Source organism: Equus caballus, chromosome 6, assembly GCF_041296265.1.
Source record: "Equus caballus isolate H_3958 breed thoroughbred chromosome 6, TB-T2T, whole genome shotgun sequence".
NCBI lineage: Eukaryota > Metazoa > Chordata > Mammalia > Perissodactyla > Equidae > Equus > Equus caballus.
Window position 1 is genome coordinate 83,177,287 of NC_091689.1, and position 26,054 is coordinate 83,203,340.

Below are 26,054 nucleotides of genomic sequence, written 5' to 3' on the forward strand. Positions count from 1 at the left end.
GTTCTGAAAAACTAGGCCTAGTTTTGAATGACTTGCAGAATTGTGTTACCAGTAAGGGAGGGCTGTGTTGTAGATCATGTAGGGGAATATTCTTGGCCCTAGCTGATGCTTGCTGAAGTATTTAGAATATTCTTGACCCCACCTGATGCTTGCTGAAGTATTTAGAGCCAAAGTGTCTTAAGGTGTGCAGCTTGCAAATGGTTTGAGGAAGAGACAGACCAGACAGATGCACACACTCACCCACAGGTAAAACAAGCGTGATAAAATAGTAATTAGTAAATGATGGTTCTTGAGGGATCAGCACAGGTGCAAGGTGGCCTTCATTGCGCTGGACATTAATGTATTTTGTTCAATTTCTCTTCTGCAGACACCCAAGCTGGCGAAGTGAAGAAACTCAGGAACGGGAACGGTCGAGGACAGGAAGTGAGTCATCACAGACTGGGCCCTCAGCCCCATCTGGCAGAAGTAAGTCAGACCAGGGTGGGTATCATATTCCTGCCATTTTCCGTAACTTACCCATAAGCAAATTACACGGAGGCTTCAGGATCCTGAATTCCGTCTTGGACTCTTGATTTGGGTGAACACAGACGGATTGAATTTCACATCTCCTGCTCCGAAACACCTAAGAAATGGGCACCAGAAGAGACTAAACTGATCTGTTTATCTTCCACTGAGGAGTGTACTCGACTGTTGGATTGTCTCTTCCTTTTATGACATCTCAGTTTTGCTTGTTCAAAACAGTCATAGTCCTGTAGCTCTCTGTGAGCTGCTCCCAGGGCCAGCCTTTTTTAATGTCAAATATGACCAGAGCAGTGTTCTCGAGCGAAGACTCTCTGGTCGTGATTGAATTTACTGATGGTCGCAAGCACAGTTAGTGTCTCAGAAACTGGTTCTGTGGTAACACCTCCCTTCCCTTATTGTGAGCCACTGTTTTTTAGGTTTCTTCTCCCACCTCTAAGTTGATTTGTACTTGAGCATTTCAAAACATGGCTCAAGGCTGAGGTAATATGGAAATTCATCCAAGTGTTATAGAAGTCTTCTGAAAGTTACTCATACTGTACCAGCCTCTTGGTAGCACATGTGCCACTTTTTGTAGCCAGGTAGGAGAGTGATAGCTGGGTTGACTTGTGTATCTGCTTCTGAGGAACATACACTTAACGATGTAGAAAGAATCTGACAGAACAAGTTCCTTTTAAGGAGACATTTAGTGCCCTTTTTTAAAAAAAAAGCCTATGTTCTGTTTTTCATAAATGTATTAATATGAGTGTATCCTGTTTTGTTACTGTGTGTGTGTGTTGAGCTGCTAAGTTGAAGTTGATTGATGGTTCCCGGAGTTTGAGATCTCATCATAGGTCCCCTTAACACACACACACACGTGTTGTTCTCCAAATACAGACATTGTAACACAGAGAATGTAGACAGGCTATAATGCTAAAATAGAGAATACCTACTCATTCCTAGGAAAGATGGGATGGCTATCCTTGGAGAGTGGTTATTTTTCCTATTTCTCTTGGACCAGTAAAACATTTTCTCAAAATGACATTAGGAAACCACTGGTTTAGGGCGAATTTCATCTGTTGGGAGCCAAATTAGGGTCTGTATTTAAGACTAATGGTGGGAAGCAGTAAACTGAGATGTGGACCATTTTGCACTCTGTTGGGATGCTAATGGAAGGCCGTACAATAAGCCTTTTTTCCTGGATGATTTGACCTTCCCACTCTGACTTTACAGATGCACGAAGGAGAGAGAGTGAGAAGTCTCTAGAAAATGAAACACTCAATAAGGAGGAAGACTGTCACTCTCCAACTTCTAAGCCTCCCAAACCTGAACAGCCTCTAAAGGTAATGCCAGCCCCTCCGCCAAAGGAGAATGCTTGGGTGAAGCGAAGTTCCAACCCTCCTGCACGATCTCAGAGTTCAGACACAGAGCAGCAGTCCCCGACAAGGTGAGTCCGCTTGGAAACAGCAGTTGGCCAGCTGTGGGAACTGAGATGCTGCGGCATCATGATGGAGAGTGCCAGACAGGGAGTTGCCCTGATACCGCATCTGAGAAGTTGTGCTGCTTTCCCTGTCTTAGTTCAATTCAGCGGTGTGCTGGAGCTGGCTCACAAGAGCCAAATGTTCAGTTTTCTGGAGTTTTGATAGCTGGTTGATGTCACTTTGGTGACTCAAAATCTACAGACACTGTAAATCAGAACCCGTCGTTGCCACATTTTGACACTGTGGCCTTGGGGTCACTTACTTTAGGATCCTCACTTGTAAATAGAGAATATTATTAACCTCGTGTGACTGTGGCGATTCTGAAGGACATAGCATTTAGTGAGTGTTCAGTTCATTGCTTTCGTCGTCGTCTCTCCCGTATTTTAACGTTAAGTCTGCATTTTGGCTTCTCTGTAAAGCTTAACACTGCACTTGGACGATGCTTGTAAGCTTCCGTGATGAGCTGATGAGTGTGATTACGTTTTCCTTCTAGTGGTGGAGGGAAAGGAATTCCAGCTCAACCATCTGAGGAGGGACCAGCAAGGAAAGGTGAGACCAAAAGGGAAATAGGTTTTTCACCTAGTAGAGACCTGGATTAAAAGCCTATAGAGGAATCGGTAAATAGCGAACTTCGGTGTATTTTGCACCTGTTTTTGTGTTAAAGGTTCTTAGAGTATCTGCCTTTTCTTGCCAGTAGAGGGCAGGAGTGGTCTCTTTTGAGCAAGCATGGAGCCCTGCCCTTTCCTGGTAGAACATTTCTTTGAAAGGGGAAAAAAAAGAATCGGAAGGAAATGAACATGTGAGATCCAGATTAGAAATGTCACCATCTGCAAGGCCAAGGTCACTACACAGCGTCATAGTCCTTATTTCCAGTTTGCTTTTCATGGTGGTGTAAACCCACAGTGGAACTTTTTAGTGGGTCTGGAGTGTGTGTGATGTAGAGGACGTGGGAAGAAGGGCTTAGGAAGGAAGTCTGGGCTGGGGTGAGGTTTCGTTTCTTTCGGTGTACGCGGGCACACTTTTCTCCGGCTTGAGGGAAACCCAGGAGGGAGCGGGGTTATTTCCTTGCCTTCAGTTTATTTTTGGTTTCTGCTCGAGCAGATGAAAGTAAAGTAGACGGGGTGAGTGTCCCAAAAGGCCAAAGTGGGAGCTCCAGCCGTGGTCCAGGAGACGGAGGGAGCAGAGACCACTGGAAGGAGTCAGATAGGTATGTGTGCTCTCGCTCGTCATTTGTAATCCTTCATTGACACTAGGTCCATGTCTCTTTGTAATTAAGAAGTTCTCAGCTCTCTAAGCATTGCCAGACCTCCTCCTGTGAACAAAGTGAAGTCAACCAACATAGGTGGTTAGGATTCTGAGAATCTAGAAATAATAAAATGTCCAGGTAGCAAGGCCTGTTGACTGGAGGTGCTTGTTCAGTGCCTTGCAACTGCTTGTGGGTGTTGGAAGAGTCCTTCCCTAAAGATGCGGTTTTGTGCTCACATCTCTGCAGGAAAGATGGCAAAAAGGATCAAGACTCCCGATCTGCACCTGAGCCAAAGAAACCCGAAGAAAATCCAGCCTCCGTAAGTGTCAAAGGCTGCTCTCACCTTGTCTGCCGCTGAACTGCTCTGTGTCTGGGGCTTCCCAGAGTGGCTGGAAACAAGGCACCGCTGCTTGTGTGACACAGTGAAAGAAACGTGTTTGAGTAGCCACCTTTCACTGTTCTCATCCCTTCTCCAGATGAAAGGTGGAGTCTGACTCCGCTTGGAACGCATGGGCCTCTGGAGCCTTGCCCCCGGCTCCAGAGTCTTGGTTTCCTGTTTCTTGGGTTTTGATGTGAGAATTCAAGGTCTGGGTTACTTATCAATCTTGTCTGTTACAGAAGTTCAGTTCTGCAAGCAAGTATGCTGCTCTCTCCATTGACGGTGAAGACGAAAACGAGGGAGAAGACTACACTGAGTAGACCTTGACAGCCTGTGCTTTCTCCTAGTCTCTCTCCACCCAGGAATTCGAGAGCAAATCAAATCAAACCTCTGTCCAGACAAGACAAAATAAAACTCACCATCTCCTGGAGACCTTTCTTAACTTTTTTTTTTTTTTTAAACACAAAATGAAATTCTTTTGCATGCTGCTGCAGCCTTTAAAGTATTGAACTAATTGGAGAATCGCCATGTAGCCAGAGAGAAAGACGTCCAGCTTTTAACGGAAAAGTGGTGCATTTTTATGACACTCGCAGTGGCCTGTGATTAGTGCCCAGGGGCCTCCGTTTAGCAAAATGGTGACAGTGATGCAACGTCTGGAACCTGGTCGGGCGGTGGGGCAGGTATAAGGAAGAGTGAGATTTCTACCTTTTAATTCTAATTACCCTATTGTGGCATATATGAATTCTCAAAACCTTATCTGAATAAATTTCCCATCCTTGGAAAGGTAGGTTTAGTCTCGAGTTGTTTCAGTCTCCAGGAGGCTGCCAGCCCCTCCTCTTATTTAATTCTGAGTTACTGGAGCCAGCCTAGAGGGAATTCCTTGTTTTTTACCCCCCAGGGGGGTAGCTGGGCATGAGTCTATGGGCCACTAAAGAATGGGACTGCTTGGTGACCAAAATAAGTGGGAAAATCGTGGTTTGAAAAGAAGCTTTGGGGAGGTGATGAATTATTTTGCACGAGTAATAGGGAAAATGGTCTGACCACCAGTGACATGGATGGTTACTTCCTGGAGCAGGAAGTACTTAGGGGTCATGGGAATTCCCGAGTCTTTCATGTGTCCTCATTTTGCCCTTTCCTACATACTGTCCTTTCTGAAAGTTCAGATACATCCACATTCTGGTGAAATCTTGAAGCTTTAAAAATTTAGACTTTCGTCGTTGTCTTACGTTCCTCATGGTACTCTTTCCTGCTACTTCCCCAGAAACAGCTATTTGAGTCACATAGCTGACCTCCGCAGACATTCTGTATCCGCCCCTGGAAGCTGTCAAATGAGGAATCACTGCTTTTCTCAAGCGAATCTTGGCTCCTTCCTGTCTTTTGAGTCTCTCTCCTTCCCTTTATCCATTCCCGCTCCTGCTTCTTTACCCCTTTTACACCTCAGAAAACTAGAATTAGTGGTCCTAGGGGAAGAGTGAGGGTGGATAAATAGGGACAGTTAAATTGGGAGCCTTTCTTACAACCTTGATTGGGGTTATTGTTTGGGGTGTTTTGGGGTTTTTTTTACAAGTTCTCTCCTCTCCACTGAAATCCCACACCAGTGTTTGGATTTATGTGGCCTAGACCTGTGTGTGTGTTTTGGTTTTTTTTAGCTTCCCTTGAGAGAATAAGTGATAATGGAGAGAGCTGTGTAACAAGATCCAGGTTTCTCTTGCAATACAGTAGCTTGCCTGCTGGGATGCACACCTTTGCTGCCAGCTCTGGATGTATCCTTGTGGGCACATTGTGCCTGCAGGGCAGTGACACCTTGGTCTTTTGTTTGCAAGGCCTCCTCCGGTCAGTCCTAGGTTAGACCCTGTCCAGCCACGCGGGGCTGTTGGTGTTTGAGTGCTGCAGCAGTGGGCAGAATGAATCATTTACCCAGTGGACATAAAAGACATACCAAGCGAAGTAACTTTAAATAAATGGCTTGGATTGGCCTAGTAGCTAGGAAGTGACTTTTAGAGATGCCCAAGGTTGAAAGGGTTTTTTTAAGCCATTTGCTGTAGATGATGAAAAGGTAGGGTTTGCCCTCTTCATGTCTACTCCTTCCAAATAGTTGTATCAAGAAATCTTTTTTCCCTACTCCCTACCCTGCTCCCCTTACAACAGAAATGGGGATTTATGTCCCACTCCTCAATACGTGTAAAATTTGTACAAAAATATCTTCTATGAAAATGATTTGTAATCTGTAGACAATACCTGGGAGATGTCTTGAGATGTAAAATCCCATCCTTTGGGTTGTGGGATTTTTTGTTTTCTCCAAATAAATCTGATCTTTAAAGTTCATTTTCATGCTCAAATTCTTTGAAAGTGCGCTCCACGCCCCAACTGCTTTTCGTTGGACTTCCCATCAGCAGTCTGCTGCCCCATCTCAGGTCCCCCAGGCAGCAGGACTGTTCTGTGCAGGTACAGGGCACGGAGTCACGGGGGAATCTGTGTTTAGGGCCAAGCACTGGGGTCTGCATCAGCTCCCCTCCAGCATCTGTGCTCAGTGCTAGCCTTGGATGCCGTTGAGCGAGCTTGCAGCCCATTTCCTCTCCTGGTTACTGGGATGAAATGGGGGCGCGGGCTAAATCCGCGTGTTGAGGCAGTGCCTCCAGGGCCCCCGCCCTCCAGTAGTGCAGGGAGGCGCTGCTGCTTCTGCCGCCGCCGCCGCTGCCACCTCCTGGCTACACCACGCAAGCCGGGCAGAGCTGCGGTTGACAAGCTGCTGTGGGTCACAGTTGAGGCCACTTTTCTCTTAATCATTGCTCAGACTTAGTGGGAATTTTCCAAACAGCTAGGGACAGACTGTTCATTGTTGCAAGCCAGGAAAGAGGTTAGGACTGGTGGCAGAGAATCCTAAAGTTCACAAGGGGGTGGGGCATAGAAAGCCCAGGAAACCAGTCGACAATCTGGGGGACTTGAGCCAAGGGGAAGGGGGAGGAGATAGGAAGGGAGATGGGAGCCTGGTTGCACAAGCGGCTCTCCTGGGCCAACCGCAGCAGCTGCTCTTGTAGTTTCCTGCCAGCAAACTGATCTCCAAGGTTGAGGGATGGGGCTCAGTGCTGTGATGATTCGAAAGCCTGCCCGCCTGGGCCTAGGGAGGGAGGCAAAGGCCCCGGCCAGCAGCGCTCGCTCACTGCGGCTCCACCACAGGAACTAGCCTCACTCCTGTTCTCCAAGCCTTCGTGTCGAGCCCCTCCTCTCGCCATGCAGTACTGAGATCTGGGCAAATGGTGACGGAAAGAGGGAGGACAAAGGTGGAAAAGGCTAACTGGAAAGTTGGGCACAGAAAGGGTAAGGAAGAAGGGACTCCCTGCACTGTGCCCCAAGAGGCTGCTCTAAGTTCAAGGGAAAGGGAGGCGCTGGTAGGATGTGTGCACCCTCTCAGAAGCCCAAGTGCAGAAATGGATCCCAGGACTAGTCGGCCCTGACTGTCACCCCACTGTGAACCTTGAGCTGCCAGATGGATGTAGGCCTGGCATCCTACTTTACAAGGGTCAACTTTACGCTGTTTGGCTCCCGTGTGTCTTCCAGTGCAGATAGCCTCGCTTCCCCTAAACAGAATCAAGCATTAGGCTCGCATCCCAAGGCCCTGAGGCTCCCAGTGAGTGCTGAGGGCGTCACCTCGGCTGCTAAGCTTGCTCGCAGCATCTGGTTTCTCAGGAAGTGGGAGAGCTACACATCTGCTCCTGGGAAACATTATTTCTCAAATGCAACCTTGTTTCTCAGCAACCAGTGGAGCCCCCAGGGCCACAAGTGAAGGGGGGACTCGCCTTCTCTCACCCTCCAGCCTCACCAAAAAGGAGTTTGAAAGAGGGGAGCTGTGCTGCTCCCCGCCCAGCTGTAGCAACCTCCCAGCTGGACAATACATCCTCTGTCCTCAGCCAGGAGATCCGCCTCGGGAGTCAGCTCTGCCCCTTCCCCCGCTCTTCCTGGTTCCCAGCGCCCAGACCCTCCACCGAAGTTCCCCCTGACCCAGTGCTCCTCCAGCCAGGACAGCCCACACCCTCACTGTCCTCCTCCTATGGTCCCCCACCCCAAGGATCTGAGCACACTCGGTCACAGACATGGGATCACCCCAGACAATGGAAGAGGGGGTTCAGCCTTCAGTGCCAAGATGGGCTGCGCTCTGCATAGTCAAGGTAAGAAAACCTGCCTGGAGGGAGGTCAGAGGGTGTGCCTGAATTCATTTCACCTTTGCTAACCGCAGGCTGGCCTGCCTTCCCCTTCCTTTCTGCAGCTCCCGCTGCTTTGAGCTGGTAATGCCCCGCTGGGCCCATGTGCCACCCATGTTTATTTCACACACCCCCCCCCCCCCCGAAGCCACCTCCTGTATAATCTTTCACTCTCGCCCTTCCTAATCAGCTTCCCTCCTGCAGCCTCCTTGTCTCCTGGTCCCCACATTGAGAGCAGGAATCAAGTCTGAGCTGGAAGTCCAGCTACCCATCCTATGACCGGCTCCCAATTCCTTGGAATCTCAAGTTCCTCTTAGGGGCAGCAAGACCAGCATGAATGTGAGGCTTTAGCCCTGCCCACTGCTCTGGGATCCAATCAAGTGCCTCCTCTCTTGGTACCTTTAGAGATTGGAACCTACCCCCTTGGGATACACCTTGGAGCCCAGTCAAAGACCCTAATGAACTCTGGGAAGGGCCAGATGTTAAAAGAGCTAGCTCTAGGCTCCAAAGAAATGAGCAAAATTTCATGTCAAATGTATCTCGACTACATAATCAAATCTTGCCAAAATGCCCGGAATGACCTTCAGCCCTGCCCCTTCCCCAGCAGCCTCTGATCCCTGTCACTCTCCTCCCATCTTCTCCAAACTCCTCCCAGCGCCTCCCTACCTCTTCCTTCCCCGCTCCATTCCAACCGCCCAGCCCTTCCTCCAGCCCCCAGGGACTCCCGCTGCTCCAACCTCTAAGACTGCCTGTTGGACACCAACTCAGCCAAGAGCAGTAAGATCCAGGCTCCCCAGTCCGACACGCCCACCCCTTCCAAATGCCAGTCTCTAGGGGACCCATACTGTCGCCAAGTGCTGCTTCACAGCCTCTTCCCTGCCACCAGATTGGAATCAGGCGCTCCACCCCCTGGAAATCAGAACCAGACTTGCGCGGCTTCGCCAAAGGCAAGACAAGCACAGAGAGGACCCAGCTGAGGGATGAGACAGGGAGGGACGGGGGGCCTCAGCGTTGGTGGTATTGGTGCCTCGAGCCGGCTTAGGCATTGAGCCCTGGGCACTGGCTCCTCAGAATCCACCACCACCACCACCACACCCCCCGCCCAGTTTTCATCATGGAAAATCCAGAGGGGAGGGTCGGGGAGGGAGAAAGTTTCAGGAAGTGTTCACTGCTAAAGAACATTGGAGAATCCGGGAATGGGAATCGATTCAGAGCTTCTAGAAAGACATCCCTTCCCTATACCTTCCCCGCCAGGGTGGCACAACTCAGACCAGCCCCGTGGCCATTAGCTCAGTTCCAGGAGGTTGCTATCCAATACCAGACCCAGACGCTGCAAAACACGTGAATGAGGTTAGACCACAGAATGAACTTCCATCTCCATTCGGAAGTCTGGGACTTGAGTTAAATGCGAGAAGACTTTCTTAAGTCTCCTAGGGAGTGGGAATGACAGTCCAGCTCCAAAGCAGTGTGATGGACGGGCTGACTGGAGCTGCTTAGGGGGAGGGGGGTGGGGTTTGAATTCGGCGTGGAGGTCTTCTGCTGTGAGTCCTTTGGGGAGAATAGGTGGCACCCGACAAGTCCCCGTGGGGCAGAGGAACAAGGAAGGGTGTCCAGAGACTTGGGACACAAGTGACATGTAGTATCTTCATCTGACTCTGGCGCCCCAGTGGGTAGGTGGCGCTAGCCCCCACCAGACCAGGCTTCGGGGTCAGGCCCAATCCCAAACACACTCCTGTGGAGTGGCCGTGCTGCCGTCTCTGAGATCGTCCCGGCCCTGTGTTCTCCGCGTCCGCCTCTCTCAATCTCTCCCCATCTCCCCGTCTCTCTGTCTCCGCCAGGCTCTGCGCTCCTCTCCTCTCGGCTCTTTGTAAGCGTGGGTTCGCAGGGGAAGGTGGGGAGGAGAAGCGGGCGCAGGAGGACGACGAGGGGGCGGGGAGCGGGCGGACGTGGGGATTGGAGCGGGGAAGGAGGGAGGGGAGCGCGCGGGAGGGCGGAGAGGGCGGGCGCGGCAGCGGGCCGCGGGCGGGCGGGAGCCCAGGCGAGCGCGGCGCGCCCGCTCCCGCCTCCTGCGCCTCCTCCGCGTGCCTCGGCGCGGGCCGGCGCGATGGGCTGGCCCGGGGGCTCCCCCTGCTGCTGCCCCGCCCCGCCGCGCCCCCGCCCCGCCGGGCGCCCCCCGCAGGTGAGTGGCCGCGCCGCGCCGGGCGGGAGGGCGGCGGCCTGTGCGTCACGGCCGGGGGGCAGTGCCGGGGGCGGGCGCCAGGGGGCGCGGGGCTGCCGGGGCTCGAGGGCCGCGGGGAGCGGAGCGGCGCCCCAGGGCTGCGGCAGGGGCGCGGGGGTCGGGGGTCGGGGGTCGGGCGGGCCGCGGCGAGCAGGGCAGCTGGAGGCCAGGAAGGTGACAGGGGCGGGCGCGGCCCGCGGTCACACGCCGCTCGGGGCCGCCACGCCTCCGCGCGTCCTGCGCGTACACGCCGCCCGGCTGGCGCTGCTCCGGCCCGCCACGCACTCGCTCGCCGCCCTCCGCACGAGGCGCCGCTCCTCGACGGGCACCACCCCCCCAGCCCTCCGCGCGCGGGCCCCGGACCTGGGCGGGAACTGGCGGGGCGAGTGCGTGTGAGGGTTTTCCCTTTCTCCTTCACATCTGGGGAAACCGAGGCAGAGAGCGGGCACAGAGGAGGCTGATGAGGTTCCTGCCCCCCTCCTCAGCCTCTTCTGCTGCTACTCTAGGTTCCCAGATCCCACCGGGCACGCTCATATCCCCCCACCACCAGCCCCCGCCTTCGCTCCCTCTCTCCTTCCCTGGGCCTCACCCCTCCTCCGCGCTCCCGGCCTCTCATCCAACCACAGCTATTTCCAGGAAGGGGGAGTGTGGGTGGAGGGGTTTCTCCAAACAAACCCAAGGCTTTGGAGTGAGAGGGGGCCAGGCTAGGGGAGAGGCTGACAGGCTCTGGAATGTTCCAGGCAGGAGGAGGGCGAGGGTCCTCGGGGGTCTGGCCATGCCTTCCCAGCCCTGCCCGAGGGAGGTACTTTCCTCTTAGCTCTGGCTGAGGGATAAGCACTCTGTCACCTCCATCTTCCCTCAGAGGTGTTCCACTGGGTGGGGAGGGACTCAAAGCCATGCTTCCCTGGCCACCCAACACACAGGTTAGTGCACCCCCCACGAGGAGAACACTGAGGGTCAGAGGATGGTTGGGGACCTGTTGCAGGTGAGGGTGACCGTCAAGTGAAGGGACTTTCAGCCCCTCCGGAGGCAGCAGGAGTAGAAAGAAGCATGCTGGAGGGGTCCTGGTCATGCAAGACGAGCAGAAAAAGGCCACCCCCACCCACCTACCCCACTGCCCCTCCTCCCCCAGTTGCCCACACTGGCCAGGGGCCTAGAATGTCGTGGGACCCAGCCAGGGCCGGTGGGGTGGAAGTGGGCTGCGGAGCCACTGCCCTCTCCAGTTACAGCCCAGGGGCCCAGTCTTTGCCACACAGATGGTCCTCTGGCCAAGGTACTCTGGGGACAGACTTCCTGACCTGGAAGGAGAATCAGGCCTTCAAAGGAGAAGAAGCCTCAGCCCAGGCAGGTCCAGGGAAGAGCTGAGTGGGCTCCCATCAGGGGGCTCATCCCAGAGAAGGCAGGATTAGACCAGCCCCAGGGGCAAGAGGGCAGAAGAGGGACCTCTGAGGACCTGGTGGGAGAAGCCAGAGCTGGGGGAGTTGCCTGAGCTCTGGGACATTCAGTAAATGCCATGCAAACCAGGGGGGGCATGTTTACACATTCTTTCAAGTGACAGCTCCGGTTGGGGTGGGGGGAGGCTGCTGTCCAAGGCTTGAGGCCGAGGACCCCCAGGCCATTAACCCCTTATACTTTTGGAAGATTACTGCCCCCCCTCCCCCCCCTTCCCAAGGCCCCAGTCCACCTCCTTCCCTTGCCTCCCGGGACAGGAAGTTGGCCATGTTCCCAGGAGGGAGGCAAGAGGCCCATGGAGGGGGGGTGGAGTATGTGTTGGGAGGGGGCCTCTGGTCCAGTCCTCAGACCCTGTGACAGCTGCTGAGGAAGGAGGGCAGAGCTGGGAGAGCCATGAAGGTAGTCCTCAGGCTTCGGTGGCAGGGAGGGAGAGGGCCCCAGCCCTAGGGCCTGGGGTGGGGGCCAAGTGGGGGCTCGAAAGAGGGGCTGGGCATCTGAGGTCTGGCTAAAACCAGCCCAGGGAAGGGGTGAGCGGAGACTGGGTCAGGAGCAGAGCAGCTGGGGGCTGCAGGAGGAGGGCCTCCCATGCCTTGAGCTGGGGCGGGGGAATGGATCACTCCTGTGGGCAGAGCATTCCTCCGCTGGAATCTGGCCCTTCGGTGTGTAGGGGGTGGGAGGCAGTGCATGGTTTCCTTTTTCTACTTCACAACTGGTGAAACTGAGGCAGGATGCTGGCCCTCAGGATGCACTCCAGATCCTGGGCTGGCCGGGGTAGCGATTCCCAGCTCCCCCTCCCTCCCCACTGGAAGTCCCCAGAGAGCCTGAGGGTTCAGGCTGGAAGGCTGGCCTGGCCAGGGACACGGTGTTCCCCACTGGCCCTTGAGCCCTGCCCTAAGACCTAAATTCCCACCCCGCCCCTGCCCCGCCCCACCGGGGGCTGGATCTCAGGATCCCTATAGATCCCTGGATGGGTTGGATCCCTGGGCAGGGGCAGCTCCAGAGCAGGGGGTGGGGTTAGAGGGCAAAAGATCCTGGGCTGACACTCCCAGCAGGGTAGATCCTGGGAATCTGATCTCCTGGCCTCCCCCACCCACCCCCCCCCCACTTCCTGGAGCAGCGACCTGCCCCCTTCCCGCCTGCACTCCCCTCCACTTCCAGGGCTGGGCTGCTCCTCACACCAGCCAGACAGCCTGCCCTCCACCCAGGGGAAGCGGCTGCCTCCGCCAGGCCGCTTCCAGGAAGCCCCGGGCCAGGCCCCAGCATTGTTCGGGCCCCGCGGCCAGCACCCCAGCCAGCCGTGGAGGCCGGACACCATGAAGTCCAGCGGCCCCGTGGAGAGGCTGCTCAGAGCTCTGGGGAGGAGGGACAGCAGCCGGGCCACCAGCAGGGTAGGAGTGCCCGCCGCTGGGCAGAGGAGGGGCAGGGGTGGAGGTGTGGGTAGTGGGGGAGGGGGCCAGGATGCAGGCCAGGCCCTTTTCTCAATTCCAGCTTCCTCAGTCTTCTCCCCCTGGCCCCCATCCCTTCTTACTCTGCCCCTTTGGGGTGTCCAGGGCTGTGGCATGAGGCAGCAAAAGTTTGGGTTAAAGCAAGACCTGCTGTCCGTTTTAGCAACTCTGTCACCTTCCCTGCCCTAGTCCAGGCCAAGCCTGGGGCTCCTGGCCCCCGAACCTGTGCCCAGATATACTTCATTGTAGGACCTTTCCAGGTACTGTCCTGGAGCCCCAGGGCAGGGCTAAGAGATCAGGCCTTTCCCTGAGCCGAGGAGTTGGGAGGAAATGGGGTGGGGGTGGCAAAGGAAGGGAGGGAGGTGGCCAGGTCCCAGGAGTGCTTTAGACACGGGGCTCTGCTTTCCACTGACATCAGCTGTGTGTGCTGTTAATTCTAGAATGCACCCGAGTCTCCTAGTGGGTCTGGCAAGGTTGGTCCAGCCCAGGGGTTCAGGTTGGGTTTAATCCAGCTGCTTTGGGGGCAGCCAAGAGACCAGAGGTGCTGCCTGGGGCCCATCAGTCCCTTTCCCCACATTTTCTCACTTTACCCCCGAAAAAGCAGTTCAGGGCAACATGAGGCAATACCATGGAAGTGGGGAGGCAGGAACTTGGACTCCAGAGGAGAAAAATGGGTAAGAGAGAGGAAGAGGAGGAGGCAAATGGTCCCCAGAGGAAAGGAGGAGTGAACCCACAGTGGGAGGGATGGGTCTGAGGTAGGCCTAGGCCTAAAGGGGGCATCCCAGCCTCCTGCCTCACTGGACGGCTGGGTGGGGAGGGGCCCAACAGAGCAGGTGGTCTACCCCCTTCCCAATTCAATTCTGGAATCCCGCTTGAACCTCCTCGAGTGACTCGCTATAGCCAGAAGTAGCACGGTGGCTCAGTACTGCCCCAGGGTGCTGCCTCTGTCTGCCTCCCTCCAGCACTGTGGCCCCTCCTTACACTGTTGCCACCCGCGCCTCAATGCACAATGAGTAAACATGTTGTTCTGACACGGGGGCCGGGGGGGGGGGCGGGGGGGGCGGCACGTCAGCTGCCTGGAGCGTGGGGCCGGACGGCGGGAGCCAGGGCGGCAGGACCGGCTGAGGCCACTCCGGCCGGGTCAGTCTGGTGCTGCATGACCGACATCCTGCATTCACGTCTGCACGCAGGCCTCCATCTGGGGACGGCAGGGTGGGAGGAGGAACAGGCCTCACAGAGGACAGGCAGAGAGCACCCTGCACCAGGAGGAAGACTCTAGGGTTTGGGGTGGCAGTGACCACAAGGTGTCACACACCAGGGCCACGCGAGGGGCCTCAGTGATCCCTTGGGGAGGAGCTGACCCAGCTAGGGTGACGCAAGGGGCCAGATTGCATACACTGTCGAGGACAGGTCCTGCCAGTGCCCGGAAACAGCTGTGGCCAAGTGCGTACTACGAGTGAGGGGCTTTATGAGGAGAGAGGAAGGAAGAAACTAGTGAGGTGCTAAGGCCCTAAGCCAGTCCCAGAAATGGGCCCAGTGGGAACTGACACCTCTGTCTGTCTGTCCCTCCACCCCTAGCCTAGGAAAGCCGAGCCACATAGCTTCCGGGAGAAGGTATTCCGGAAGAAACCGCCGGTCTGCGCAGTGTGTAAGGTGACCATCGATGGGACAGGCGTCTCGTGCAGAGGTAAGACGCCCTGTCCTGTGACTCAGAGCCTCCAGCCAGTGCCACTGTGCTCCACAACTGCGGCGGGCCAGCTCAGAGGACATAACCTGTAATGTGCATGCTGCCGGTGGACAGGGCGACAGGGGCGCCAAGAGGCAGCCACCTTCTCTACCAACAGCCCTTCCTCCCCATGGCAAACAGCCCCAGCAACCCAGGAGACCCAATACTCTCCACAGCCTACCCACCCTGACCTGTGGCTGGGGGCTTCCCTCCTTCCCTTCCTCCTCACCCCCACCCACCCTGGAACATGACCTCTGGCTCCCTCCCTCCCTGGCCTGGGCAGTAGTACCCCACTGCCATATGCCTCCCTTGAACTCTGGTTCCAGGGCCTGGGGAGATGGGAGGAGCCTACCCCTTCTGCCCCTAAGAGGCTCCTGCTAACCCCTCTCCCCACCTCATTCTCCTCTAGTCTGCAAGGTGGCGACACACAGAAAATGTGAAGCAAAGGTGGGTACCTGATGGGGGGAGGGGGACTGGGTCCCTTCCTCCTGTGAAACAGGTTCTCCAGCCACACTAGCATCAAGCCCCACCCCTCTCATCACTGGGGAACCCCAGCTTGGGTAGGAGAGGGTGCTGTACTGGGCCCTTTAAGAACCACCCTACTCCACCCCCTGGAGGGCTGGCCCAGGCGGGTGGACAGCAAGACGGCGTTTGTCTTGGTGCTGTGCCCAGGCTGCAGCTGGCGAGAGGATGGGGGGTGGGGAAGAGGAGGAGAATGAGGAGGAGGAAGGGTGGGGTGGGTGGGTGGGGGAGCAGGACTTGAGAGACTGGGCAGCCGGATGGGCTGTGCCTTCTCCCTGGGGAAGGGTCCTCAGGATGCCAGAGTGGGTCTGGTCCTGGGCCCTGGAAAGGCTGGGCAGAGGTGCCAGCTGTAGATAGTACCCACTGTGCACTGGGAACCTGAGACAGCCCCATCTCGGAGGAGGTGCCCTGGTCCTCCTCCTGCAGTGCGGGGGGTCCCAGGGCCTCGGAACTGGCTTGGGGGAGCAGTGTGCCCAGGGGCGGGGTCTCCCAGTGAAAGAGGCCAGTGTCCGTCCCTGGCCATGGGCTGCCTGCATGGCTCTATATATAACTCCTGCTCTGCAGCTGGATGAATGGGGGTCTGTGTGGGCAGGGGGCTGGGAGCCAAGAGCAACAAGTTGGGGGCCCGGGGTGGGGGACTGAGAGGCTGGAGGGAGGCTCCCTTAAATAGAGGAACCTCAGCTGGATCCTGCGCCCATCTGCTGACAGCCCCTCCACCATCTTGCTGAAGCTGAGGGGCGGCCCCATCCTCAAGCGCGGGAGAGCCCATTTCACTAGGAGCTCAGCCCCTCACTCGGGTCTCCTTCCAGGTGACTTCATCCTGTCAGGCCTTGCCTCCTGTGGAGCTGGTGAGTGTGCTCTGGGATGGGTGAGGGAGGAAGGAACCTGGCTGCAGTGTCCAGAGGTCTGGTGGCCACATAGAGGGCCCCCAGGAGGTGTCCTTGAATGGACTGCTGTGGGTATTGGGCATCCAGAGGGATGGCATCCAGAGGAGAGGGAAAAAAATGCCTGAGCCCTGTGCTCTTCCTGTTCTTTTGGGCCTGCTGGGGGCTAGGACTCCTCACAGGGCCCCTGGCATGCCCTCTCTCTACCTCCAGGCTGACTGGTCCTTGCCCTGCCCTAACCACTCCCTTTTCCTCCCGCGTCGCCCTCTAGCGGAGAAACACGGCCCCCGTGAGGCGCATAGAGCACCTGGTAAGGTGCTGCTGGAGGAGGGGCGGAAGCGGGTGGCTCTGGGAGTGAGAACCTAGGTTTCTTCAGAGGACAGAAGTTCATGGAAACTTCTGGAGCGGGGAGCCTAGAGTGAGGCTACCGAAAGAGACGTTCACACACGGTTTCTCATCCACCAGGGATCCACCAAGTCTCTTAACCACTCAAAGCAGCGCAGCACCCTGCCCAGGTAAGTGGGCGCGGGGGTGGTCCCACCGGAGCCCTTTCCGATGGCCACACACCTCAGCCCAGGGCAGTGCCCCCCAACAAAGTTCTCCGGGCAGCCCCACGCCCCCCCAGCAGTCCCGCCCACCTCAGGACCCCAGAGGCCTCCCCTGCAGTCGGCCGGACGCCCTTCCATCACACTGGCCCCCTCGGGTGCCCGGCCTGCGTTCCTTCCCAGGAGCTTCAGCCTGGACCCGCTCATGGAGCGCCGCTGGGACCTGGACCTCACCTACGTGACCGAGCGGATCCTGGCGGCCGCCTTCCCCGCGCGGCCGGACGAGCAGCGACACCGGGGCCACCTGCGCGAGCTGGCTCACGTGCTGCAGTCCAAGCACCGCGACAAGTACCTGGTGAGGGGCGGGGCCTGCCTCAGCCAGCCAATGAGAGGGCTGGGAGCTCCAGGTGGGCCGGGCTGCTCCCTGACGTCAAGCCCGCGGGGGCGGGGCCGGAGCCGGCAGGGAAGGCGGTGGGCTGGGCCGTCACAGCGGGACCGGTCCTTAGCAACCTACTCATTCTGGAGGAAGACTTAGTTAGGGTCGCAGCGAGTGACGCCACCTCCACGCGCCAGCGCGCCTCGCTGCCTGAGGTCACTGCATCTAAAGCCCCCCTTTACTTGCAGCTTTTCAACCTTTCAGAGAAAAGACATGACCTGACCCGCCTAAACCCCAAGGTAAGGGCGATTAAAGCCGTGAAACCGACCCACCCGCACCCAGAAGCCCCCGGCCTTCTGGTTGTTATTAGTAGCAGTTGGCATCTAATTCACACTTAAGCACTTTCCCCTATGACGTGGCACTTGAGACACCCATTGTACGGGTGAGGAAAGTGTTGAGACTGTCGTAGACAAGCAACAGGCCCCTGACCTTGCCCCTAGACTCCTACACCCTGTCCCTCTTCCACCCCTACCCACCTCTCTTCGTTCGTGGCCCCCACCCTGACTTCCACCCCTGCACTCCCCCCAGGTCCAGGACTTCGGCTGGCCTGAGCTGCATGCGCCCCCCCTGGACAAGCTGTGCTCCATCTGCAAAGCCATGGAGATGTGGCTCAGTGCTGACCCGCAGCACGTGGTCGTCCTATACTGCAAGGTGGGCTGGGACCTCGGGTTCGCAGGGCTGGGGTGCCCTCAGCTTGGGACCCCAGCAGGCTCTCCATCCCTGTCTCCTATCCTCAGGGGAGCAAGGGCAAGCTCGGGGTCATCGTCTCTGCCTACATGCACTACAGCAAGATCTCTGCAGGGTGAGGCTCCCCGGCCCTGAGTGGCCCCTTCCCCCATGGCCCTTCCTCCAGCTCACCCTTGATGAGCCCCTCTCCCCTGACGCCCATGTCTGTGTGCAGAGAGCCGTTTACTATAAACTTGACCTCTCCACTTCCTTTTCTCCCTTGTGTGCCACCACGGTTCCCAGCAGATGATCTGTGGTAGTTTCCTAGGACTGCTGCGACAGAGTGCCGTAAACTCAGTGGCTAAGACAACAGAAATGTACTGTCCCAGCTCTGGAGGCTAGAAGTGTAAAACTGAGGTGTCCACAGGGCCGCGCTGCCGCAGAGACTCTGAGTGGCATCCTTCCGGGCCTCTTTCTGGCTTCTGGTGGTAGCCAGCCGCCCTTGGTGCTCCTTGGCTTGCAGGGGCAGCACTCCAGTCTCTGCCTCTGTCGTCACATGGCCTTCCTGTGTGTCTGTGTGTCTGTGTCTCTTCTCTTCTTCTAAGGACACCAATCCTCTTGGATTAAGGGCCCACCCTACTCCAGTATAACATCTTAACTAATTACATCTGCAGCGACCCTATTTCCAAATAAGGTCACATTCTGAGGTACATATCTTTTGGGGGGACACAATTCAAACCATAACATGGTCTTACTGTCCCATTTTCCAGAGGAGAAAACTAAAACTCAGGGAACAATTGCCTGAGGTCCAGCAACTAGTGAAGTGACCATCTGTGGGATTTCTAGTTCTCTTGACCACGGCTCAGGGCTTCCTCTAGACGTGGGGGATCGCACCTCTTCCCCCTCCCCTGGGGCTCAGGGATGGGAGGCCAGAATGGAGACCAGCCCTTGATCTCCCCAGGGCAGACCAGGCACTGGCTACTCTTACCATGCGCAAGTTCTGCGAGGACAAGGTGGCCGCGGAGCTGCAGCCGTCCCAGCGCCGGTGAGCAGCCCGGGTCGGGTGGACCTCCATGGCTTCCAGGGCCCAGGCCTGCTCCTTCATGCAGCACCTGACCGGAGCACCTCCCGTGTGCCAGGGCACTGTGGTGCTGAGAATTCAGGCCAAACAACTTCCCTGCTCTCATGGAGCTTACATTCTAGCGGGGAGAAGCAATAAACCTGTGGAGAAGTAGACAAGATCATTCTGGATGGTGCTATGAAGAACATAAAGCTGAGTCTTGTGGTGAAGAGAGACTTGCAGAACAGTCAGGGCCACCTCGATAACGTGAGGCAGAGATCTAGGGGGTGAGCATTCCGGGCAGAGGGGGCAGCAAGTACAAAATCTTTGAGGCAGCAAGAAGGATGGAGGTTAGAAGCAAGGAAGAACTTTCTGGTGAGCTGGAAGATGGGGAGGAAGTGCTGAGGAGAAGGGCAGGCCTTCCAAGGGTGGGTAGAGGTGTGCATGGTTGAAATGATACAAGGGGACCTCCAGAGGAAGGAGCTTATGTTCTCCTTGACATGCCCCCGCCCCAGGTATATCAACTACTTCAGTGGTTTGCTGTCCGGCTCCATCAGAATGAACAGCAGCCCTCTCTTCCTGCACTATGTGCTTGTGCCCATGCTTCCAGCCTTTGAACCTGGCACAGGTGAGCCCACCTGGGATGTACTCCAGGGGGAGGGCTGTGCCCCACCCCCTCCGCTCACCACCCCTCTGTGCCTTCTGCTTCTTGCCCCGCCAGGCTTCCAGCCCTTCCTCAAGATCTACCAGTCCATGCAGCTTGTCTACACCTCTGGAATCTAGTGAGTGCTCTTCCCAGGCCCCTGCTCCCCTGGAGCCCTGCTCCCTGGGTCCCTGCTTCTCCAACCTTCCTGACACCTGAGCCTCCAGCTCCAGCCACTGCCCCTGAAACTAATACCGTTATGGAGTCCACTGTACAGATGGGGAAGCTGCTGCTCAGCTAACGGTCTCTCACTCAGGGCTCGGACTCTGGTCTCCCGACTCCCTCCTGCTTCTGCATGCCCACCCCCCAGCCTGAGTGCCTGATTCAGCTCTGCCTTCTCCTCTCTTCCACAGTCACATTGCAGGCCCTGGTCCCCAGCAGCTTTGTATCAGCCTGGAGCCAGCCCTCCTCCTCAAAGGCGACGTCATGGTGAGAGGGCCTGAACAACAAGGAGGGTCCTGGGGGTGAGGCCGGGGCTGGCAGTGTATCTTGCCAGCACAGGCGCTTGTGAGTCATCAATTCAAGGCAGACTGGTGGGGAAAAAGGGAGTCCCCTAGATGGGGGCCACCTTGAAGTTGAGACAGGGTGGAGCTGTGGCCAGACAGTCCCCAAGATAGAAGCACAGAGGAGGCGTAAGTGGACATGAGGGCCTGACCCCCAGTCTCTCTCCCCTTCCCCAGGTGACCTGCTATCACAAGAGTGGCCGGGGGACAGACCGGACCCTTGTGTTCCGAGTCCAGTTCCACACATGCACCATCCACGGGCCACGGCTCACCTTTACCAAGGACCAGCTGGACGAGGCCTGGACCGGTGAGTGGGAGACAAGTGGCATTGGGGCTGGACCCAGATGAGGGCAGGCAGGCGGGGGCCTGACCCCTCACTGTCCACTCCCTGCAGATGAGAGGGTCCCCTTCCAAGCCGCGGTGGAGTTCGTCTTCTCCTCCAGCCCCGAGAATATCAAAGGTAAGAGTAGGTCTTGCGCTCGGGGCTGACAGCCAGCTGTCTCTCCCTGCTCCTCAACCCCTGGCCACCTTTCCACAGGCCACACCCCACGGAATGACCCCTCGGTCACCGTGGACTACAATACCGCAGAGCCCGCTGTGCGCTGGGACTCTTACGAGAACTTCAACCAGCACCACGAGGACAGTGTGGATGGTGTGTACGGCAGGCCCAGGCTGGTGGGAGGTGTCGGCTTGGGGGGCGCACTCCTGCCTCCCCAGAGACCTGCCCTGACGTGGAGTCTCCAGCCCTGTCCCTTCTCGCTAACTCTCTCTCTCTCTCCTTTCCCCTGCCTGCCCTCCCTCCCTGATCCTCTGCTCTCAGGCTCCCTGACCCACACCCAGGGCCCCCTGGATGGCAGTCCTTATGCCCAGGTGCAGCGGGGCCCCCGTCAGACCCCGCCAGCGCCCTCTCCAGAGCCACCCCCACCCCCCATGCTCTCAGTCAGCAGTGACTCTGGCCATTCATCCACACTGACCACGGAGCCCACCGCCGAGTCCCCTGGCCGGCCACCCCCGACGGCCGCTGAGCGGCAGGAGCTGGACCGCCTCCTGGGAGGCTGTGGAGTGGCCAGCGGGGGCCGGGGAGCTGGACGTGAGACCGCCATCCTGGATGACGAGGAGCAGCCCCCCACGGCCGGAGGCCCCCCGCTCGGAATGTATTCGGGCCACCGACCCGGCCTCAGCCGCCACTGCTCCTGCCGCCAGGGCTACCGGGAAGGCTGCGGGGTCCCCAATGGGGGCTACTACCGACCAGAGGGAACCCTGGAGAGGCGGCGGCTGGCGTACGGGGGCTATGAGGGGCACCCCCAGGGCTACACCGAGCCCTCAGTGGAGAAGAGGCGCCTCTGCCGATCGCTGTCCGAGGGGCCGCACCCCTACCTGCCAGAGCTGGGGAAACCGGCCAATGGGGACTGTGGCTACCGCGCCGCCGGCTACCGGGAGGTGGTGATCCTGGAGGACCCCGGGCTGCCTGCCCTCTGCTCATGCCCCGCCTGTGAGGAGAAGCTGGCGCTGCCCACGGCCGCCCTGTATGGGCTGCGGCTGGAGAGGGAGGCTGGAGAGGGGTGGGTGAGCGAGGCCAGCAAGCCCCTTCTGCACCCGATGCGGCCCGGGCACCCCCTGCCTCTGCTGGTGCCCGCCTGTGGGCATCACCACGCCCCTGTGCCTGACTACAGCTGCCTGAAGCCACCCAAGGCGGGCGAGGAGAGGCATGAGGGCTGCCCCTGCGCCGGGTGCCCTGAAGGCAGGTATGGACACCCGGGATACCCTGCCCTGGTGACGTACAGCTATGGAGGAGCAGTGCCCAGTTACTGCCCAGCCTATGGCCGGGTGCCTCACAGCTGTGGGGCTCCAGGCGAGGGCAGAGGGTATCCCAGCCCTGGTGCCCACTCTCCACGGGCTGGCTCCATTTCTCCGGGTGGCCCACCCTCCCCACAATCCAGGAAGCTGAGCTACGAGATCCCGGCAGAGGAGGGAGGGGACAGGTATCCACTGCCTGGACACCTGGCCCCAGCAGGACCCTTGACATCTGCAGGTGAGGGGCACTGGGGTGGGGAGTGCCCAGGGCAGAGGAGGGTTCTAGAAGATGGTGGTGAAGGCACAGAGTGAGAAAGAGCTGAGCCAGACAGAAAGCCTGTTCCAGCTCACAGCCCCTCCTCTCCCCTTCCCTGCAGAGTCGCCTGAGCCAGTCTCCTGGAGGGAGGGCCCCAGCGGGCACAGTACCCTGCCTCGGTCTCCCCGAGACGCCCAGTGCAGTGCCTCTTCAGAGTTGTCTGGTCCCTCCACGCCCCTGCACACCAGCAGCCCAGTCCAGGGCAAGGAGAGGTATGCAGAGGGGCCGTGGCTGCCCGGGCACCTCCTCATCCAAGCAGACACGACAGGGAAGGCTGGGGGCGGGAGACGGCTCACAGCGGGGGCTCTGCGGCCCTGCTGACCACCTGCCCTCCCACCCCACAGTGCCCAAAGGCAGGACACCAGGTCCCCCACCTTGGCGCCCACTCAGAGACTGAGTCCTGGAGAGGCCTTGCCACCTGTTTCCCAGGGAGGCGCTGAAAAGGCTCCTGAGCTGCCAGCAAGAAGTGGGCTTGAGCCTCCGACCCCTAGCCCCTTCTCCTCGACCTCCCCGCCCAGCTCACCCAGTGACTGGCCTCAGGAGAGGAGCCCAGGAGGCCGCTCAGACAGTGCTAGTCCAAGGGGCCATGTGCCCACCACGCTGCCCGGCCTGCGCCATGCCCCCTGGCAGGGCCTTCGAGACCCGCCAGATAGCCCGGATGGGTCCCCCCTCACCCCTGTGCCTACCCAGATGCCCTGGCTTGTGGCCAGCCCGGAGCCACCTCAGAGCTCACCCACACCTGCCTTCCCCCTGGCTGCATCCTATGACATCAGTGGCCCCACCCAGCCCCCACTTCCCGAGAAACGCCACCTGCCGGGACCTGGGCAACAGCCAGGAGGACCCTGGGGCCCAGAGCAGGCATCACCACCAGCCAGAGGCACCAGTCATCATGTCACCTTCGCACCTCTGCTCCTGGATAACGTCCCCCAACCCCCAGGTATAAAGGCCTTGAGAGAGGTGGGGCCACCTTGCGAGAACCCAAGGGTGTGATGTGGGGACAGGGGAGCCCTGGGGCCAAGCTCAGTTCCTCCCTGTCCTAGAGCCCCATGTGCAAGAGAGCCAGAGCAACGTCAAGTTTGTCCAGGATACGTCCAAGTTCTGGTACAAGCCACACCTGTCCCGTGACCAAGGTGAGATGCCAGCCTGCCCTGCCCTCGGGGCTCTGCAGTCCCACCTTGCAGCCGATGCCCTTGGTGCCTCCTCTGTCCCAGCGGGTTTACTCTGGGCTGGCCTCTCAGTAGCAGGCGATTCTGGGCTTTGGGCCTAAGGAGGTTTAGACTCAACATTGTCAATGCCCTGTTAACTCTAAAGTTCTGTCCCCAGATGCCCAACACTGCCATAGCTGTTAGGGCGACAGGCCTGGGGAACTGGGGAGCAGAGCAGCAGGGCCACATGGGGTCAGTCTGCCACTCTGACAACTTTTCCTCCCACCTCCCCCAGCCATCGCCCTGCTGAAGGACAAGGACCCTGGGGCCTTCCTGATCAGGGACAGTCATTCATTCCAAGGAGCCTACGGGCTGGCCCTCAAGGTGGCTACACCCCCACCCAGCGCCCAGCCCTGGAAAGGTACAGAATGCCCCAACTTGAGGGAGCAGGCGGGTGGCATGGGGGCTGGTACCAGAGGCAGGACAAGGCGAGTGGGCCATGTCACTTCTTGGTGGGGAGGGGCAGGAAGTGACTCTCCTGCTCTGGAAAGAATCCCAGCAGGGGAGAAGGCAGGAACCTAGAATCTGATAAAGTCTTCCTCTCCCCTCCTCTCAGGGGACCCACTGGAACAGTTGGTCCGCCATTTTCTCATTGAGACTGGGCCCAAAGGGGTGAAGATCAAGGGCTGTCCCAGTGAGCCCTACTTTGGTGAGAAGCAGGGCCCGGGGACGCTACCCGGGGTTGGTTTAGGGAGGCCAAGGGATCTCAGGGGGTGCAGGGGAAGCAGGAGACATCCCTGGGCCCCTCTGGACTCCCCCTCTCCCTGCAGGCAGCCTGTCCGCCCTGGTCTCCCAGCACTCCATCTCCCCGCTGTCCCTGCCCTGCTGCCTGCGCATCCCCAGCAAAGGTGGGTGTCCAGGAATCTGTCCTCCCCTCCGCTCCCCACCTGCAGCCAAGGCAGAAGGTCGGGGGTCCTGGCTCCCGGCCTGCCTCCGCTTGCAATGGGAGAGGGAGTTCTCCAGCTCCTAGGGATTGCCACTCCCTGCTGACCTTCCCTCTTGGCCCTGCTTTCCCTCAGATCCCCTGGAGGAGACCCCAGAGGCCCCGGTGCCCACCAACATGAGCACGGCGGCAGACCTCCTGCGTCAGGGCGCAGGTGGGGCCTCTCCCCCCGCCCTCCGGGCACCAAGTGGGGCATTGAAGATACAGGCTTGGGGCACTGAAAGGCCTGGGCGTGGGCAGGCCCTGACACGGGCATTTAACCCATGAAGGCAGGGGGAGCCCCATGTTTGTAGGGGGTGGGCACGGGGTCCTGTCTGGGTTCTCCAAGTCTTACAAATCACGGCGGCGGGGAGACTTGTTGGTAGGCCGGTTCTCAGGCCGCTTTCCAGCATTTCTGACTATAGATCTGGGGGAGCCAGAATCTGCCTTTGTAACAAGTTACCCACGTGACTCTAATGCGTTTCGAGCAGCACTGGCCAGGGAAAGTGCAAGAGCTGGTCGGGGGAGACTAGGAGGAGATGGAGATCTGGGGGCTGGTAGAGCCAGTGCTCCCCTCTGACCCACTTATTGCCCCACAGCCTGCAGCGTGCTCTACCTGACCTCAGTGGAGACAGAGTCACTGACAGGCCCCCAAGCTGTGGCCCGGGCCAGCTCTGCAGCTCTGAGCTGTAGCCCCCGCCCAACCCCAGCTGTTGTCCACTTCAAGGTCTCAGCCCAGGGCATTACGCTGACAGACAACCAAAGGAAGTGAGTATGTGCAGTTAGGCCCTGAGGGGCCCCAATTTCTGGGTGTGACTTTCCCTACCCTCCTTCTCGCAGGCTCTTCTTTCGCCGCCATTATCCAGTGAACAGCATCACCTTCTCCAGCACTGACCCTCAGGACCGGAGGTGACCCTCCCTCCCACCCCTTTCCTCCCACAGCCCTGTGGTCCCATCAGTCCCCAGACCAGAGAGCCCCAGCCCCAGCCCCTCCTTCAGGAGCCGTCCCCGGGGAACATTCCCTCACAGTTCTTCTCCTTCTGCAGATGGACCAACCCCGACGGGACCACCTCCAAGTAAGCCTCCCCACCAGCACAGTCTCCTCCCTCTGAGGGATCGAAGCGTCTCCTTCCTCCCCAGCCCTGACTTTGCGGTCCATTGTGGAAGGAATGCTACACCCCTCCTAACCCTGGCTTTGTCCCCCTAGGATCTTTGGTTTCGTGGCCAAGAAGCCAGGAAGCCCCTGGGAGAATGTGTGTCACCTCTTTGCAGAGCTTGACCCAGATCAGCCTGCAGGCGCCATTGTCACCTTCATCACCAAAGTTCTACTGGGCCAGAGAAAATGAAGGCAGGCCACCAGCTCAGAGCTCACATCAACACTGCGCCCCTCCCAGCACCACACAGCCCTCACTTCCCCTGGCCTGGACCCAGGAGATGCAGGAGCCAGCCCCCTCCCTTAGGAACGGGGAGTGGGCATCAGCCTGGGACACTGCTCTCCTTCCCCGCCCCCAGCCTGCTAAGCTAAGTGGACAGGCCCATGGGTGACCTTGCACGTGAGCAGATGGCAGAGATGGGCATGTGAAGGGTGAGGAGGCAGCAGCACTTGAGCCCTGGAGGGGATCAGGACAGCCCCACCTGCAGGAGAACATCAGCCCTGGAGGGGAACAGCCCTGCCAGCTCCACCCGGCTGCAGGGCCCAGCACGGCAGTGGGAGGGGAGAGGTGTAGGGAGCAAGGAGCTCCCTCCTCTGCCTCCCCCTCTGAACAGAGAGATCAGAGTGGGATCACATGAAAAGGGGGGGGAAAGAGTCTATTTTTGTCTAATAATAAAGAATTTCTATAAGGTTGAGTTGGA

General features: G+C 58.2%; 2 protein-coding genes across 12 annotated transcripts in view; both read left to right on the forward strand.

Annotated features, from left to right (window-relative positions):
- Positions 1-5,929, forward strand: part of EIF4B (eukaryotic translation initiation factor 4B) — a 29,536-nt gene extending 23,607 nt beyond the window's left edge. The window contains exons 10-15 of one of the 2 annotated variants that reach the window (XM_005611213.4): positions 368-480; positions 1,732-1,945; positions 2,473-2,528; positions 3,081-3,186; positions 3,472-3,544; positions 3,844-5,929. In XM_005611213.4, the coding sequence (XP_005611270.1) occupies positions 368-480; positions 1,732-1,945; positions 2,473-2,528; positions 3,081-3,186; positions 3,472-3,544; positions 3,844-3,924 (643 nt within the window). In that variant the 3' untranslated portion in view covers positions 3,925-5,929. The remainder of the gene's footprint in view (positions 1-367; positions 481-1,731; positions 1,946-2,472; positions 2,529-3,080; positions 3,187-3,471; positions 3,545-3,843) is intronic. The other variant, XM_001504483.7, reaches the window with a different exon arrangement.
- Positions 5,930-6,651: 722 nt separating this feature from the next.
- On the forward strand, positions 6,652-26,048 carry TNS2 (tensin 2). 10 transcript variants are annotated; one of them, XM_023643621.2, is made up of 30 exons: positions 6,652-6,922; positions 7,671-7,770; positions 14,497-14,605; positions 15,054-15,091; positions 15,976-16,014; positions 16,322-16,360; positions 16,516-16,565; positions 16,779-16,950; positions 17,220-17,270; positions 17,560-17,682; positions 17,769-17,833; positions 18,659-18,742; positions 19,273-19,385; positions 19,479-19,539; positions 19,814-19,889; positions 20,141-20,270; positions 20,358-20,423; positions 20,502-20,615; positions 20,784-21,995; positions 22,135-22,285; positions 22,418-23,010; positions 23,114-23,203; positions 23,514-23,639; positions 23,835-23,927; positions 24,049-24,126; positions 24,298-24,375; positions 24,800-24,968; positions 25,041-25,109; positions 25,247-25,276; positions 25,408-26,048. In XM_023643621.2, the coding sequence occupies exons 2-30, from the start codon at positions 7,696-7,698 to the stop codon at positions 25,544-25,546; spliced, it is 4,233 nt and encodes a 1,410-aa protein (XP_023499389.2). In that variant the 5' UTR covers positions 6,652-6,922; positions 7,671-7,695; the 3' UTR covers positions 25,547-26,048. The 10 variants fall into 10 exon arrangements, with proteins under 10 accessions (XP_023499389.2, XP_070127568.1, XP_023499390.2 ...); XM_070271466.1 differs by lacking the exons at positions 6,652-6,922; positions 7,671-7,770 and adding exons at positions 11,826-11,872; positions 12,632-12,861; XM_070271467.1 differs by lacking the exons at positions 6,652-6,922; positions 7,671-7,770 and adding an exon at positions 9,508-9,670.
- The last annotated feature ends 6 nt before the right edge of the window (positions 26,049-26,054 follow it).

Bases quoted from the DNA above. Each gene is read 5' to 3' on its own strand.
- TNS2 (XM_023643621.2), top strand. From the start codon at position 7,696: ATGGGATCACCCCAGACAATGGAAGAGGGGGTTCAGCCTTCAGTGCCA. The intron at 16,566-16,778 runs GTAAGTGGGCGC...GTTCCTTCCCAG, and splicing joins CAGCGCAGCACCCTGCCCAG to GAGCTTCAGCCTGGACCCGC. The intron at 20,271-20,357 runs GTGAGTGGGAGA...CACTCCCTGCAG, and splicing joins GCTGGACGAGGCCTGGACCG to ATGAGAGGGTCCCCTTCCAA.